The sequence below is a fragment of the Canis lupus genome, chromosome 16 (genome assembly GCF_048164855.1).
Source record: "Canis lupus baileyi chromosome 16, mCanLup2.hap1, whole genome shotgun sequence".
Lineage (NCBI taxonomy): Eukaryota > Metazoa > Chordata > Mammalia > Carnivora > Canidae > Canis > Canis lupus.
Genome location: NC_132853.1, coordinates 20075064 through 20091624, shown reverse-complemented (window position 1 = coordinate 20091624; position 16561 = coordinate 20075064). Strand labels below are relative to the sequence as shown.

At 41.7% G+C, this 16561-nt stretch overlaps 1 protein-coding gene and 1 long non-coding RNA gene across 3 annotated transcripts in view; one reads left to right on the top strand and one right to left on the bottom strand.

The window, feature by feature from the left end:
• SUZ12 (SUZ12 polycomb repressive complex 2 subunit) overlaps nucleotides 1-1086 on the bottom strand; it is a 45526-nt gene extending 44440 nt beyond the window's left edge. For both annotated transcript variants that reach the window (XM_072779410.1, XM_072779411.1), the window contains exon 1: nucleotides 558-1086. In XM_072779410.1, the coding sequence (XP_072635511.1) occupies nucleotides 558-831 (274 nt within the window). In that variant the 5' untranslated portion in view covers nucleotides 832-1086. The remainder of the gene's footprint in view (nucleotides 1-557) is intronic.
• LOC140606269 (uncharacterized) lies at nucleotides 972-16231 on the top strand. Its single transcript, XR_012008620.1, has 2 exons — nucleotides 972-1894; nucleotides 15792-16231. It is a non-coding gene; the product is annotated as an uncharacterized lncRNA (long non-coding RNA).
• The last annotated feature ends 330 nt before the right edge of the window (nucleotides 16232-16561 follow it).

The following is a 16561-nucleotide window of genomic DNA, read 5'->3' as shown; positions in this document are numbered from 1 at the left end:
GGACTCAGTTTATGTACTCATGGAATGGGCGGATAGATCTGAAAGGTTCTGAAGCATCAAAAGGTGCCATATTAACATGCAGCACCAAGTTAGTGCGAAAGCATTTCAGACAAATGACAATTTGGTCGATTTTACTGCACTCATCACTTCACAGGCTTAATTCTGCCCCTCGAAACCTACAACCGAAACACTTGTACTTCCAGAGTAAGAAGAGACATGAAAGAAATCAAGAACTAGTCTTGGGATCTGACGGCATCCTCAGTCCAACTGTAACCTTCTCATCTAAAAGGAGGCTGCTCTTAACGTGGGGCCCCACTGCCCAAGCTCGTGCGCTAATCTTCGGGGAGTCAAGAACCTCACCTGCACCCCAGAGGCCCTACCTCGACTTGGGGCCCCCCTGACCGTAATCCCTCGAGCGGGACCGGCACCCTCAATTCCTCCCTCCACTCCCCAATCAAGTCGGGTCCCGGCGAGGAAGGGGGCCCAGTACGAGTGTCCCGGCCCCCTAATGCTGGAAGACGGGGTATTCCTGCCTTCGAAGCCTCAAACACACTCACTCTCAAAGGCCTGGAGGAAAAGCTCGTGGTCAGCCTGGACGTGCTCCATTTTCGGCTTCTTCACCGGTAACACCGCGGCCCCAGCCGCTGCCGCCGCGGAGGAGGAGGAGGAGGCCGAGTAACTGCCGCCGCCTCCACAGCCCCCGCCGCCGGATTTGCCGCCCGACGCCGTAGCCGCCGCCACAGCCGCCGAACCCCCGAAGCCGCCTCCCCCGGACCCCGCGCTGGGCCCCGAGCCGCCCCCTCCCCCACCGCCGTGCTTCTGAGGCGCCATCGCGGTTCCTGCCTCCTCCCCCCGCCAGCTACCCGCCGGGCGGCCCCGGAGAGTAAGCGCCTGCAATACCAACCGCTCGCCCCAGCAGGCTCCGGCGGACCGAGGGGGGAAGGAGGAGAGAGGGGAGGAGAGGGGAAGGGAAGGGAGGAGGAGAGGAGGGAAGGAGGGAGGAAAAAAAAAGTGTCTCCTCCTGAGAGCCCCGCTCCGCTCCGGAGGCCGCTCACCCTAGCCTGGCCTCGCTCCGCCCACTTCCCCCGCCCGGCGTCCTGATTGGCCGGCGGGAGCGCGCGCCGCCCGGCCGCCCAGCCCGTTGGCCCGCGGATTCTCCCGTCAGTCACGCGGAGGCGCTTCTCGCGGAGGCGCGGCTTGGTTGGCCCGTGCGCGCTGCCGATCGCGGGCCCGGCCGCCTCTTTGAACTGAATTCGCGGGAAAATTAGGGGTCGGAGCGGCCTTCCTGCTGGCCCCGGTGCATTGTGGGGATAGAGGGACCCAGCGAGCGGCTTGGAGAGCCGTTTCTCGCCTTCTGAGCGTCGTCAGTCGCCGCCCCCAAGGGGGTACAGGACCTCTGAAGAGAGGCGGGCCTCGGAGGAACTGGGGGCGCGGGGCCTGTTCAATGAACTCAGATCCATTACCGACCATCGAGTCTCTAACTTCGCAGGAAGGGGCCAGGCCGGGAGTTGGATGGGTCGATTCTCGGCAGAGGGGATCCCGGGGCGGGGACCCATCTCCGGTCCCCTCGCCACCACGTGCCCCAAGCCACCCCTGGCCCGATCCCAGCCCGCAAAGCCCCTGAGAGGACAGGGCGGCCGCCGGGGAGCTGCGGCTGCTGCTCTCGGACGCCACCGGGCTCCACCAAGGGGAGCGATTTCCATGTCACAGGAATCGCCTATAAAACGAGGAAGACTAACTTTGGTGGGTGATTGGAAGCTTCAGGATCGTTACTGAGAAAGTCGTGGCTTCTCAACGTGCTGGAAGCAAAACCTAGATATCTGATCCCCACCCCCTTCAGCCCGCCGGGCACCGTAGGAGTGGTCAGAGGGGAAAAGTGGACGATTTCTTTAAAGTACGTATAACCTTGACAACCTATTCATTTTGCGCTCCGAAAGTTAAGAGGGAATCCGTTGTTTTGCCGGTCCTGCTCAATAAGATAGATGCCTAGGCCCGGTTTTGTCTCCTCGTAACAGACAGGTTTGGAGTTGAGCTAACACTCCTACTAAAGATTTGAATTTCAGGTTGGACGAGGTGATCTCTAAGATGTTCCTACAGTTCAAATACTGTGATCTTATATTGCATTAAAATGAAACATTATCTTCAAAAATCCCAATCTATAAACACAACCATTTCATACTTTAACATGTTTCTAACGTCTGCTTTGGGACCTTTATAAAAGTGAACTGCAAACGCTGTTTACAAAACCAGTGATTCTGGGACAGTTAGTCAAACATCTGAGGTACTGCTTTTAATCCAGGCATTTGCTACTTAAGAAAATGAGCTCTACAAATAATGGGTTTAAGATAAAATTTGCCATTTCAGGAATACCGAAATAAGGTATACCTGTTGCTGATTTTTAAGTATAATCTATATTTTCAGTCAGATTAAAAAGTCCAGAATGCGCTCATTTGTTGTACTATTCTGTACTCTCCACTTAAAAAAAAAAAAAAAAAATTTGCATCCTTCCCCCAAAAAAGTGTTTTTTTTTTGTTTTTTTTTTTCTCTTTTAGATTTCTGAAGTAAGCCTTTCCTGATTAATGCCACCCCACAGAGGTTTGTGGAGTTTTAGATCTTGGTAAACTCAAGCTAAGCACTGCAGGATTAGAAAATGAGGTTTCATCATTTGGTTCTGGAGAATTAAATCACACTAGACAAATCACAAAAAAATCAAGTTATAAAGCAGAATGCAAAGTTATTAACAATAAATATACCCAGCCAATGATCCATCACTTATACAGGGTTTTCCCTTTGGAGGAGAGTGTGGGGGACAGGTACAGTTCAAGAAAAAGCAAGTCACAGGTCATCATTGGTCTTTGATAAACAGAGAAATGGAGCTAAGGGAGTTGGGATGTTCTTAAAGGGTATTTCACATAAGAACTGCATGTTAGCATTCTTGGTTTCGGCATGGGCACGGTTTGGGTGTACAGTAGTTAACCAGTACTGGTCATGAGAATCCAAGCCAACCATCTGTGGAAGAGGCATAGTAACAAATTTTAATTTTTGGTTTTCTTTGTCTTGAATATATGTAGGATACTGAAAATATCCTATTACCTCAGACAAGGTAGAGTTAATTGATGAGTTATCTTTTATAGCCCGCTTACATTTTGTTCCATAGGTAAAATGTTTAGAGGTCATCACACAGTTGTTTTTGTGGCCAGCTAATTTGTTTTGTGGTGTTATATAAATGACATATATAAAAACATATGTGTATGTATATATATATCTGTACCTCCCTCTATATATATGTTTATATGTACTATATATATATATAGTCCCCTACCTCATACTGAACTTGCTTTCCAGGGTTTTCTTTTTTGCCTTCATGCCATATCTGGAATTGAACTGTAAAATCCTAAAAAGCAAAGGCCATCGTCCTTTATATGTGTGATATATATATTTTATATATATGTCTATATATTTTCTAGCACAGGATTAGATATGTGGGCAAGGAAAGAAGAATAGCAAGTGTTTTAGCCTTTATAGTTTTCTATATGCTTTTATATGTATTTTTAAAAGATTTTTATTTATTTATTCAGGAGAGATATGGACTGAGAGAGAGAGAGAGAGAGGCAGAGACATAGGCAGAGGGAGAAGCAGGCTCCTTGCAGGGAGCCTGATACGGGACTTGATCCCAGATCCCAGGATCATGGCCTGAGCGGAAGACAGGTGCCCAACTGCTGAGCCACCATGGAACTCCATGCTTTTACATATATTATCTCATTTTTTCATAACGATCCTATGAAGCTGGCATTATTTTCATTTTACAGATGAGAAAATAGGCTCAGAGAAATAACATGTTCATTTAGTGGCAGGGCTGTGACTTGAATGCAGGTTTTTAAACTCTAATTTCTGTGTACCTTCGAAATCAAAAGAAAGTTATTCTTAGTACCTCAAAAGTTGACTGGGTTTTGTTGAAGTTTGTTTTAAAAATGAGGGCCACCTAGCTTCTCTTACAAAACAGAATTGGTGGGATGCCTGGTTGGCTCAGTGGTTTGTCACCTGCCTTCGGCCCAGAGTGTGATCTTGAAGACACAGGATCGAGTCCCACATCAGGCTCCCTACATGGAGCCTGCTTCTCCCTCTGCTTTTGTTTCTGCCTCTCTGTGTCTCTCATGAATAAGTAAATAAAATCTTAAAAAAAAATTGTTTTGTATTCCTCCCTATTGTGTACTCTTTCATTAGTGCCCTCACTTTCTCAGTACATAGACTTCTGTGCTGGGATTTTTAACCTCTTTTGCCATGGACCCTTTGGCAGTCTGATGAAGCCTATGGGCCTCTTTTTTTAAGTATGTACAAATATGGGGTGCCTGTGTGGCTCAGTAGGTTAAGTGTCTGCCTTTGGCTCAGGTCATGATCTTGGGGTCCTGGGATTGAGCCCTGAATCAAGCCCCGCATTAGGCTTCTGCCCCTCCCCCCACTCTTGTGCTCTTTCTAATATAAATAAAACTTTTAAAAAATAAAAATGCAAAAAATAAAAATAAAAATGCACAAATATCTATCAGATTATAAAGAAGGTCAATTACAAACACCATTACCAAAATAGTAATAAAGTTGTGATGTAGGTACTTTTTTTTTTTTCTTTTAAGTAAGCATTATGGTCAATGTGGGGCTCAAACCCACAACCTGGAGATCAAAAATCTCATGTTCCACCAGCTGAGCCAGCCAGGTGCCCCTGTAGGTGCTTCTTTTTGAAGGCACTAGCTAAAATCTAGCAGCAGATCAATCTAATAACTGCCATTATTCAAAGTAATGAGGGCAAATAATATTTTGAGATACCTGCAAGAACTGTAAGTTGATATGGAAATATCTGTAATTTCCTTGGAAACAAAGCCACAGGCACTGCTAACACTACTGCAATTTGTCATTGATATTAGTAGTTGAAGGAAATACTATCTTCAGTTAGAGACTCCTTGAATCTGATTCAAGTTAACCCCTGTGTTTAAGCACCAAGTCTTTTTCTTTCTGCTTTGCTGTGAGCTCTCAGGTGTAGGGATGATGAGTGATTTGTCTTAATAACTGAAGTGTCTATCACTGTGCCTGGCATTAAATAGGGGTTCATCCAATGAGTTTTGATGAATGAAGATAGACAAATGCACAAATATAGATAGTGCACAATATAAATAACTAATACTTATTGAGTGCTTATCATGTGTGAGACAATATTTTAAGTTTTTTTCTTTTTAAGATTTTATTTTTAAGTAATCTCTACATCCGGCATAGGGCCTGAACCTACAACTCCAAGATCAAGAGTTACAGGCACTTCTGACTGAATCAGCTAGGCGCCCCAGTATTTTAAGTCTTTAACATTTTTTTAATAAAGATTTTATTTATTCATTCATGAGAGAGAAAGAGAGGCAGAGACACAGGCAGAGGGAGAAGCAGGCTCCATGCAGAGAGCCCAACATGGGACTCGATCCAGGGTCTCCAGGATCATGCCCTGGGTGGAAGGCGGCACTAAACTGCTGAGCCACCCGGGCTGCCCGTCTTTAACATTCTTAACACATTCAATCCTCACACAACTCTCTGAGGTAGGCAATTATTATTATCTCCATTTTATAGATGGGGAAGAGGGCAAGATTTGTTAAATAACTTGCCCAAAGTAAGTAATGGAGCTAGTATTCTAACCCAGAATCTCCAGAGCCTATCTCCAGAGCCCTCCCTCTTGACCATCATGCCATGAAACTAGAGTTTTAGAGATATACTGCACATGTCATTTCTAGGTCAAGAAAGATCAGTAAATATTACCTCTGATCTGCTGAGATAATCATCAGTATTGAATGCATTTGCTGAAAAATAACCTAGATATCAGCTTTCCTTTTTAAATTGTACAGTATCTTTGTATCCTCAATCCATTCCCATCATCTTAAGGTTGAGTGTTGAGACTATTAAAATAAGCCAATAAATACTTATCAGAAAAAAATGTTTAAATCCTGCTTTAAGGAAACTAAAAAGTTGTATTTGCTGATAAGTTCTTAGAGAAAGGGGTGCCTTGGTGGCTCAGATGGTTAAGCATCTGCCTTTGCTCAGATCATAATCTCGGAGTTCTGGGATCCAGCCTCTTGTAGGGCTCCATGCTCAGTGGGGGTCTGCTTCTCCCTCTCCCTCTGCCCCTCCCCCTGCTCATACTCTCTCTTTCTGTCTCTCAAATAAATAAAATATTTTTTAAAAAAGAAAAAATTAAATTCAAGTTAACATATAGTGTAGTATTGGTTTCAGGAGCAGAATTTAGTGATTCATCACTTACATGTAATAGCCAGTGCTCATCCCAACGAGTGCCCTCAATCCCCATCACTCATTTAGCCCATTCCTCCACCGACCTCCCCTCCAGCAACACTGTTTGTTCTCTATGTTTAAGAGTCTTATGGTTTACCTCCCTCTCCACTTTTTTTTTTTAGCAATTCTTTATTTTATTTTATTTTATTTATTTATTTATGATAGTCACAGAGAGAGAGAGAGAGAGGCAGAGACACAGGCAGAGGGAGAAGCAGGCTCCATGCACCGGGAGCCCGATGTGGGATTCGATCCCGGGTCTCCAGGATCGCGCCCTGGGCCAAAGGCAGGCGCCAAACCGCTGCGCCACCCAGGGATCCCCCCTCCCTCTCCACGTTTATTTTTCCTTTCCTTACCCCTATATTCATCTGTTTTCTTAAATTCCACATATGAGTGAAATCATGTGTTTGTCTTTCTCTAACTTATTTTGCTTAGCATAACACATTCAGGTTCCATCCATGTTGTTGCAAATGGGGCAATAGCCTTCCTAATAAAAGTTAGTGTAAAGGAATAATTTTAACAGTTCTACTTGAAATTTAAAGTCAAAAATCAAAAGTTAATTTTTGTTTCCTTTGTGTAGAAAAGGAAAACATGAGAACCACGGAGTGCTCACTGTGTACTATTGAGTTTTTGTAGCAAACTGCTGATTTGAATGTGTGTGTTTATCTAGGAGTTAACTAGGTACAATAAGGATGGTAGTAGGCCATAGTTAGAACCCCTGGGACAAGAAGAAACCTGACACTAATAACCCGAGGGAGGAAAATCCGCCTGAGACAAATTGTAAATATCTAAATCTGAATTTTGGGATAGCTGAATCTGGAGACAGCTATTTCCATTTTTTTAAATGGTGGAATAAGTTGTTGTTTGTTTAATTTCAGACAAAAGCAGAAGTGAACTGATATTTATTGAGCATCTTACCCTTATAGCACTCATAAGCAGTAACGTTAGTTGCTATCTTCGACCTCACATACAAGTAACTGGATCTCAAAAAGATTAACTCATCATCCCACAGTTTGTAAGGCAGTCAGCTGATATTTGAACGCAGTTACAGGGGACTCAAAAACCCATGTGTTTTCTAGTACAATAAAACCCCAGAGTTTCAAGATGCTACCCCAGGGAAAAGACAAGACTGCAGCATCGCAGGCTCTGCACCCAAGCCAGCTATTCTGCTTTTATCTGTTTTATAATTTAATTGAAAAAAATGGTTGCGGTTGTTTAAAAAAATTTTTTTTTTAAAACATCACATTATACTATGCTGTCTTTCCAAGTCTGGTAAAAAGAAACAATAAGTTAAAGTGGCACTGATAATGTATTTCTGGGCTATATTCACTTCAAAAATTAACAGCATTAAAACAAACCTATGATAAGAGTAATGGCGATTACTTCATTTCATAGTAATTAAATATAGATGAAAAAAATCAGTCTGTGAATATCTTATGCATGCTCTGCCCAGAAAAAAAAAATGTCTTGCTATTATTACCTCTAATCTTTGTATAAGCTTATTGTTTCCAAAGTAAATGGTTTTTTAAAAATTTTTCTGAGGAAAAAAGCATTACTATATAGGTGTCCTCCATAAATCATGTCAGTATAACTCGGTCTTATAATCACTTCTATAATACTGCTGGAGTCTGCATTTCCATTTAAAGTATAAATTCATTTTCATTTCACTATTATAATTACTACTGCTAGTCAGAACAACTTCAGAGATGAGAGGGACCTTTATTTTTAGCTAGTTATTACTACAAATATGTTATTTCCATGATGTGATTTTTGTTTGAAGGATATATTTAGCAATTACTGTTTAAAAATTAATTTCTTATATTTGAAATGCTTCTGGCTAGATAGTATCTAATTTAAGCCTCCATACACTTGAAGAAAGAAATCCCAGAATTTAAAGTAATTTGCCAAGATCATACCAGAGGTTAAATACATGTTGAAAGAGGGGTGCCTGGGTGACTCAGGGGTTGAGCATCTGCCTTTGGCCCAGGGCATGATCCACATCAGGCTCCTTGCAGGGAGTCTGCTTCTCCCTCGGCCTGTGTCTCTGCCTCTCTCTCTCTGTCTCTCTCTGCCTCTCATGAATAAATAAATAAAATCTTAAAAAAAAAAAAAAGTACATGTTGAAAGAGAATCTGTTTGTGGAAGAGTTGTGTCCTAGCTTAGAAATCCAATGTTCTTTGAGATGTTTCATGTGCTTCATACAAAAAACACCTTCAGGCACCTTACTCTATTCAGGATTGTATTACTGCTTACACGCTATTCAGTGGAACTAGTTCTGGGGAAATGTTGGCTGTTATTACTGGTAAACTATTTTTTCTTTATACTCATGGCTTCCTATCTCTTAATTGTAATCTGTAGGAAGATTTTTCCTTAGACCCTGTAGCGATTTGAAATTTGCTGTGAATCCTTTATTTATTTTATTTTTTTATTTTTATTTTTTTGCTGTGAATCCTTAAAACGCATTGTCATTCCATATTGCCTGAGCTTATTAGCACTTGAACCTAATTTTTAGCATGGGAGGTTCTAACATCTTATTCATGTAACTAGTTTTAGAAAGTTTCCACCTTCATGACTGAGCTGAATAAGAGGTGTACAGAAGAGACCGCAGGATGATTTACTAACTATTTTTGATAGAAGGACAACGGGTTATATGTTGTCACTAGGATAGTTTGTACTCTATGTGCCTGGAAGAAATTCCTTGAGATTATAAAATCATTCAACAATAGAACTCAGAATTCTGTAACCATTTTCTATCACTGAGGCACTGTAAAGAGAAAGAGGGATTGGAGGAGTAGAACTTCTACTTTCTTTTTTTTATTATTATTATTTATTTATGATAGTCATACAGAGAGAGAGAGAGAGAGAGGCAGAGAGACACAGGCAGAGGGAGAAGCAGGCTCCATGCACCGGGAGCCTGACGTGGGACTCGATCCCGGGTCTCCAGGATCGCGCCCTGGGCCAAAGGCGGGCACCAAAATGCTGCGCCACCCAGGGATCCCAACTTCTACTTTCTATCAAGATAAATTAATTTTCTAAATTAACTTGCAGAGTCAGGATCAAATTAACACAGAGAAACCAAAGGAATTTTTATTTGGTTGGGCTTTCTTTGAAGAGATTTCTCTTAGTACGAGAAAAATTAGTCTGCCTCTATTTCTATTTTTAAAATCAAGTTTTTCCTCAAGTTCCACTTTGCAACAAACTTAGGAGAAAGAACATTATATTGTACTACGAATCAAGAGTTGACTTAATCACTAATTCATAGTGAGTTTGAGAAAGTTATTTAACTTCTCTGACCTCAGTTTTCTCAAATCTAAAATGAAGGTTTGATTTAGATCACTGATTTTGCCCATATTAGGATCCCTGGAAGTTGAGGATGGGTCATGTATAATTTGGAAAATCATATCCAACATTATAATTTTATTTTTGGGAAGCAAAAACAAAATCATCTATTGTTTTTACACTATAATCACTGAAAACAAAGTTCTTCATTAGTGGATGTTCGGATAGACAGTGTTCTTAAGACACATCCTTCTAGAGAGATAGACATAAATTTCAGAGGTAGGGGAATAAGAACTTTTTAAAAATCAAATTAGGGGTGCCCGGGTGGCTCAGTAGTTTGAGCATCTGACTTGATTTCAGCTCAGGTCTTGATCTTAGGGTTTTGAGTGCAAGCCCTGCATTTTAAGTAGGCTCCCAGTAGGGAGCCTACTTAAATACATACATACATACATAATCAAATTAGACATTGAGAAAAAAATCAAGAAACAATTATATAGCTTATGGTTCAAGTTATCACAGTTCTTTAATTCTAAGAAAGTCACAGAAATCTCGTTGTGCTGTACCAAAGTTAAATTTATACTAATTTTTAAAAATGTATACTAATATTCCTTTTCTGTAAAAGTATATAGCTTGGGTTCCATTTTTGGTTCCTGAATGATGAATAAACAAAAGGCAAATAGCATTACCTCTCCTCCAATAGAACAGAAAGGGATTACAAATTCAGTTCAAAACATGTCAAATGATGTCAGAATACCCAGTGAGAAGGTGAACTGCACAATATTTAGAATGAGAAATAAGAAGGAAAGCTAATATTGCACTTATGCAAGAATTTAAAAATCATCTTTCACAAATTAAGACAAAAATATCTGAAAAATACTGAGAATACAAAAAGATATGAGCTTTCTGCTACCCAGATACATCAAAAAATTAGTTAGGCCTCTTTTTCTTGTTTCCTTTTTTTGTGTTCCATAATTTCCTCAACCAATCTCTTCTTAATCTCATGTTCTGCTGTCATAGGGGAAAAAAGGCCTGTATAATTTCTGTTTTTGAGAATTCACTGAATTTTTTTCAGGGCCTAAAATGGTAGATTACTTTAAATGTTTAGTGAATGTTTATTTATTTTTTTAAGAGAAAAAATTTTATTTATTTATTCATGACAGACACAGAGAGGCAGAGACACAGGCAGAGGGAGAAGCAGGCTCCCAGCAGGGAGCCTGACGTGGGACTCGATCCCAGGTCTCCAGGATCACGCCCTGGGCCAAAGGCGGCACTAAACCACTGGGCCACGGGGGCTGCCCTGAATGTTTAAATAATATGTATATTATCTGCTGGGTAAAAGGTTACCATTTATGTCTATCTACCTATATCTATATCTACCTACCCAACTACCTATATCTACCTATATCTATATAGGCTACCTATATCTACCCATCTGTCATCCAGGATACCACATTACTTTTAGTCCTCATGTCTCCTTGGTCTCCTGTGGTCTGTGACCTGTGACAGTTTCTCATACTTACCTTGTTTTTGGTGACCTTGACAGCTTTAAAGAGTCCTGGTCAGGTATCTTGTAGAATGTTCGTCAATTTAGGTTTGTCTGATGTTTTTCTTTCCTTTTTTTTTTTTTTAAACATTTTATTTACTTATGTATTTATTTAACCAAGAAAGAGAGAGAGAGAGAGAGAGAACGCGCGCACAAGCAGAGGGGAGTGGTAGAGGGAGAGGGAGAAGGCTCCTCGCTGAGCAGGGAGCCCAATTCAGGGTTAGATTCCAGGACACTGGGATCATGATCTGAGCCGAAGGTAGATACTTAACCAACTGAGCCACCCAGGAACCCCTTTCTGATGTTTTTTCTCATAGTAAGAGTTGGGTTATAGATTTTGGGGCAAAAGATCAGAGATGTAAAGTTCTGATCCATTCCCATCACATCATATCTAGGGCACATCCTATCGACATGATTGTCATTAATGCTATTAATCTTTTTTTTTAAACTTTTTTTTTTAATTTTTATTTATTTATGATAGTCACAGAGAGAGAGAGAGGCGCAGAGACACAGGCAGAGGGAGAAGCAGGCTCCATGCACCGGGAGCCTGACGTGGGATTCGATCCCGGGTCTCCAGGATCGCGCCCTGGGCCAAAGGCAGGCGCCAAACCCCTGCGCCACCCAGGGATCCCTAATGCTATTAATCTTAATCACTAGACCAACTTAGTATTTGACAGGCTCCTCCACTGTAAAGTTACTTTTTCTCCCCTTACTGTATTGTATTCTAGAAGCAAGTCCCCAAGTTGTAGCCCATATTCAAGTGTGGTGATAGTGATTGTGGTGGTGAATTAAGCTCCACCTTCCTAATTGGGGAGTATCTGTGTAAATTATTTCCAATTCTTTCATACAGAAGATTTTTCTCTTTTCCCTCATTTTTGTTTTATAATTCAATAATTTATCTGTATCAGTATGAATTATTGGATGTTTATTTGACACTTTGGGCTATATCTAATACTACATTATTTTGTTCAAAATAGTCCTTCTTCGGCCTTCAAGAGATCTTTTATTTTATTTTATTTTTTTTTGAGATCTTTTAAATGGTTCCTTTGTCCCTTTGCATAGCCCCATCGTTGTTTTTTTTTTCTTTTAGCAATTCCTTACTTTTTTTTTTTTTTTAATTTTTATTTATTTATGATAGTCACACAGAGAGAGAGAGAGGCAGAGACATAGGCAGAGGGAGAAGCAGGCTCCAGGCACTGGGAGCCCGATGTGGGATTCGATCCCGGGTATCCAGGATCGCGCCCTGGGCCAAAGGCAGCCGCCAAACCGCTGCGCCACCCAGGGATCCCTCCTTATTTTTTTGTACTGAGAAGTACCAGTCTCATCTTAATATATTCTTTACCCCAGTTCTACATCACCCATTTCTCTAAGTAATCCTGGTTCCTTTTGTTATGATAAAATGCTAAAGAAACCAAGATGTGGGGACGCCTCGGTGGCTCAGCGGTTGAGGTCTGCCTTTGGCTTAGGGCATCATCCTGGGATCTGGGATCGAATCCCACATCAGGCTCCCTGCACGGAGCCTGCTTCTCCCTCTGCCTGTGTCGCTGCCTCTCTCTCTCTCTCTCTGTCTCTCATGCATAAATAAACAAAATCTTAAAAAAAAAAGAGAGAGAGAGAGAGATGCCTTAGTGGCTTAGCGGTTGAGCATCTGCCTTTGGCTCAGGGCATGATCCCAGAGTCCCAGGATCGAGTCCCCACATCGTGCTTCCTACATGGAACCTGCTTCTGTCTCTGCCTCTCTCTCTCTCTGTGTGTGTCTCTCATGAATAAATGAATAAAATCTTAAAAAACAATAAAAAGAGAAAGAGCTGATTTCATTTTCCCAGGAACTTTGAAATGTCAGGGAGGAGGTATATGACAACCAAATTCTTAAGTTAAAGCATACACAGCACTGCTTCTGGCCCTTCCCAGCAATCACTGGTGAGGGAGAAGCAATGGGGGTAGCAAATGAGTTGAAGTTCATTTTTTTTTTAAAGATTTATTTATTTATTTATGATAGACCTAGAGAGAGAGAGAGGCAGAGACACAGGAGGAGAGAGAAGCAGGCTCCATGCCAGGAGCCCGACATGGGACTCGATCCCGGGACTCCAGGATTGCGCCCTGGGCCAAAGGCAGGCGCTAAACCACTGAGCCACCCAGGGATCCCCCAGTTAAAGTTCATTTAACAGTGATGCCTCCTCCTTACTGGCAGAGCTCACTCTCTAGACTGGGAGCTTCTTTTTTAGTTAAACATAAGTCCCCACCATAAGGGGCATGTTTCAGGTTTCTCACTTTACTGGCCCCTAGAAAATTGTATTATCAACTATATTTGTATGGTTGTAATTATGTTGCGTATATATTCCATTAAGGCAGAGTTCCTTTTTTTTCTCATTAGAAGCTACTTTTAATTGCTTAGAAATCTTAAAATTTTACTCAAGTGTCTGAGCAGAAGAAGGAGTAACAATATAACATGAACAGAGAGAATGAGTTCACCATAAAACTGCCAAACAGGATTGGGGAATTTGTTTTATACTGGGCTAAATGTTTCCTGACACTGTGAATTCAGAAGTATTTCAGAGGGAGGTATAGCGTATAACAAGTGGTTTAGAAAGCCATAAGTTTGAACACTTTTTTAAATGCCTAAGCTACTGATTCCTGACTCAAACAAAACTGTGATAGAGCCTTTTGCAAAGTTAATCAATACCCTTAATTTCTCAGGGAAAAGCCTTGCAAATCAGAGTCCTTCCTATCCTCTTATCTCATTTCTTTCTCTTCCTGGCCATACTGCTTACTCTCTGTCATCCTAGGTTCAGCATTATTCCATAAACATTTATTTCTACACCTTCTTAATATGCTTGGAATGTCTTCCCCCATTCCCTTGCCAAAATTCTACACATTTATCACTTTAATTCAGATGTTATTTCTGGCATAAAAACATCCCTCAATATTCCTTGATAGAATAAATTACCCACACTGCATATGTGCTTGTCTACCCTATTAGTTTATGTCTAATTCATCTATGCATCTACCTATGGCTTATTGTAGGACCAGCACCCAATAAATGTTTGTTGAACTATTCAATAAAAAAAAAAAAGGAACATAAGAACATAAAGTTGTTTCTCTACTGCTTGGCGGACATCAGAGCTTGTCTCTAGGTAAATATAGAAGGTATTGTGAGGAAAGACACACTGAAGTGTGAGTCAGGACACCTCGGTCCTCTAATCCTAGCTCAGCCAATATCTATGTAGCCTTAGAAAAATCACTTCAGGGGCACCTGGGTGGCTCAGTGGTTGAGCATCTGCCTTTGGCTCAGGGCATGATCCCCAGGTCCTGGGATCAAGTCCCACATCAGGCTCCCAGTGGGGAGCCTGCTTCTTTTTTGTTTGTTTTTTTAAATATTTTATTTATTTATTCATAGAGACACAGAGAGAGAGAGGGTCAGAGGAACAGGCAGAGGGAAGAGCAGGCTCCATGTAGGGAGCCTGAAGTGGGACTCAATCCAGGGTCCCCAGGATCACACCCCAGGCTGCAGGTGGCGTTAAACTGCTGCCCCACCGGAGCTGCCCCGAGAGCCTGCTTCTTCCTCTGCCTCTGTCTCTCCCTCTCTCTCTGTGTCTCTCACGAATAAATAAAAATCTTAAAAAAAAAAAGAAAGAAAGAAAGAAACTTTTTGGGGCTATTTTCTCTACACAATTAAAAAATTCTGCTAGATCATGTATTCTCACTCTGGAATGGGATCATAACCTAAAATATTTTGGGTCAGAAAACTTTGTGATCTTCTGCTAATTACCAATCTTATGATATCATATATGCATATATTATATATATATATGATTTCTGGGAAGCTTATAGTTCACTTACATCTTTTTTTTTAAAGATTTTTATTTATTTATTTGAGAGAGACAGAGCATAAGCAAGGGGTAGGGGCAGAAGAAAAAGGAGAAGACTCCCCACTGAGCAGGAAGCCTGATGAGATGTGGGGCTCGATTACAGGATCCTAGGATCATGGCCCAAGCTGTAGGCAGACGCTTAACTGACTGAGCCACCCACCGAGGCAACCCTCAGTTAATTTTTTTTTAAAGATTTTAAAGATTTTATTTATCTACTCATGAAAGACACAGAGAGTTTGGCAGAGACATAGGAAGAGGGAGAAGCAGGCTCCCTGCAGGACTCCATCCCTGGACCCTGAATATCTAGCACAAAGAATGAAAATATGCATATCAAGGCATATCATTGTGTATTTTCAAAATATCAAACATAGTAGATTATCAAAGCTTCCAAAAATAGTAATAACAATAGGGTAATACACATAGCCTTATGGGTCATGTATAGAAGAATTTCACCAAAAAAAAAAAGGAAGAAGAATTTCACCAGTAGAATTGGAAGGTAGACAATTCACAGTTCTAAGAAAAAATGAATTCCATCCTAGTATTATATACCCAAACAAATGATCACATCAGTTAAGTGAGGAGGTGAAAAATATTTTCAGGGCCGCTTGGTTGGTTCAATCAGAGGAGCACATAACTCTTGATCTCAGGGTTGTGAGTTCGAGCCCCACCATTGGTGTAGAGATTACTAAAAAATAAACTTAAAAAAAGATATTTTCAGACTTGCAAAGTCTCAAAAAAACAAAAACAAAAAACCCCAAACCCCCAACCTCTTTGATATCTTTTCTCAGGAAGCTACTGGTAGATGTGCTGTATCAAAATGACGGAGAAAAGCAAGATACAGAATCCAAGGACACAGGGACTCCCAAAATGAAGCAGAATATTCCCAGGATGATGGTGAAGGGAAATCCCCGAACAACAGCTGTGCAGTTGGCCTACTGAGCAACACGTGATTGGAACGGGAGGCATAGTTCCAAGAAAACAACAGACATATTACCTGATGAGATTGAATGAATGGCAATTTACAGTTTGGGTAGCCCACTGGGAAAATTTAATGATAGATACATAGAAAACAAAGAATCGAGACTGATTAACAGCACGGAAAAGAATTTTTAAAAGCCTGATGGGAAAGGAGATATAATCGTAATATATTACTCAGACTCACTGTGAAAACTATTTTCAGATTCGTAGTAACGTAAATTAAAAATTTGACTCCCCCCAAAAAAAAAAATTGACTCCCACTCGTGATGACGGTTTGGGGAGGATGGAGGAGGATGAGTGTGTGGGGTGGGGGGGCACAGTCGACGAAAGGCCAGTGAAAATGAACCATACGCTCGAGACAGACACCTCCCCACCCCCCATAAAGGAAATTTCCCTCCGAAACTGCTCCAGCCTTGGACCCTCTCGGCCCGATAAAGGACTTAAAGGGGGGGAATCCGAGGGAAAGTTGGAGGGGTTTCTTCGGGCCCCGCCCCCAGCCTGCAGGAAGGGGCAGGGGGGCTCCCTGGGCGCTCGGGCCCGGGAGGGGCCTCGGCCGAGCAGCGGGGGCCGCGGGGGCCGC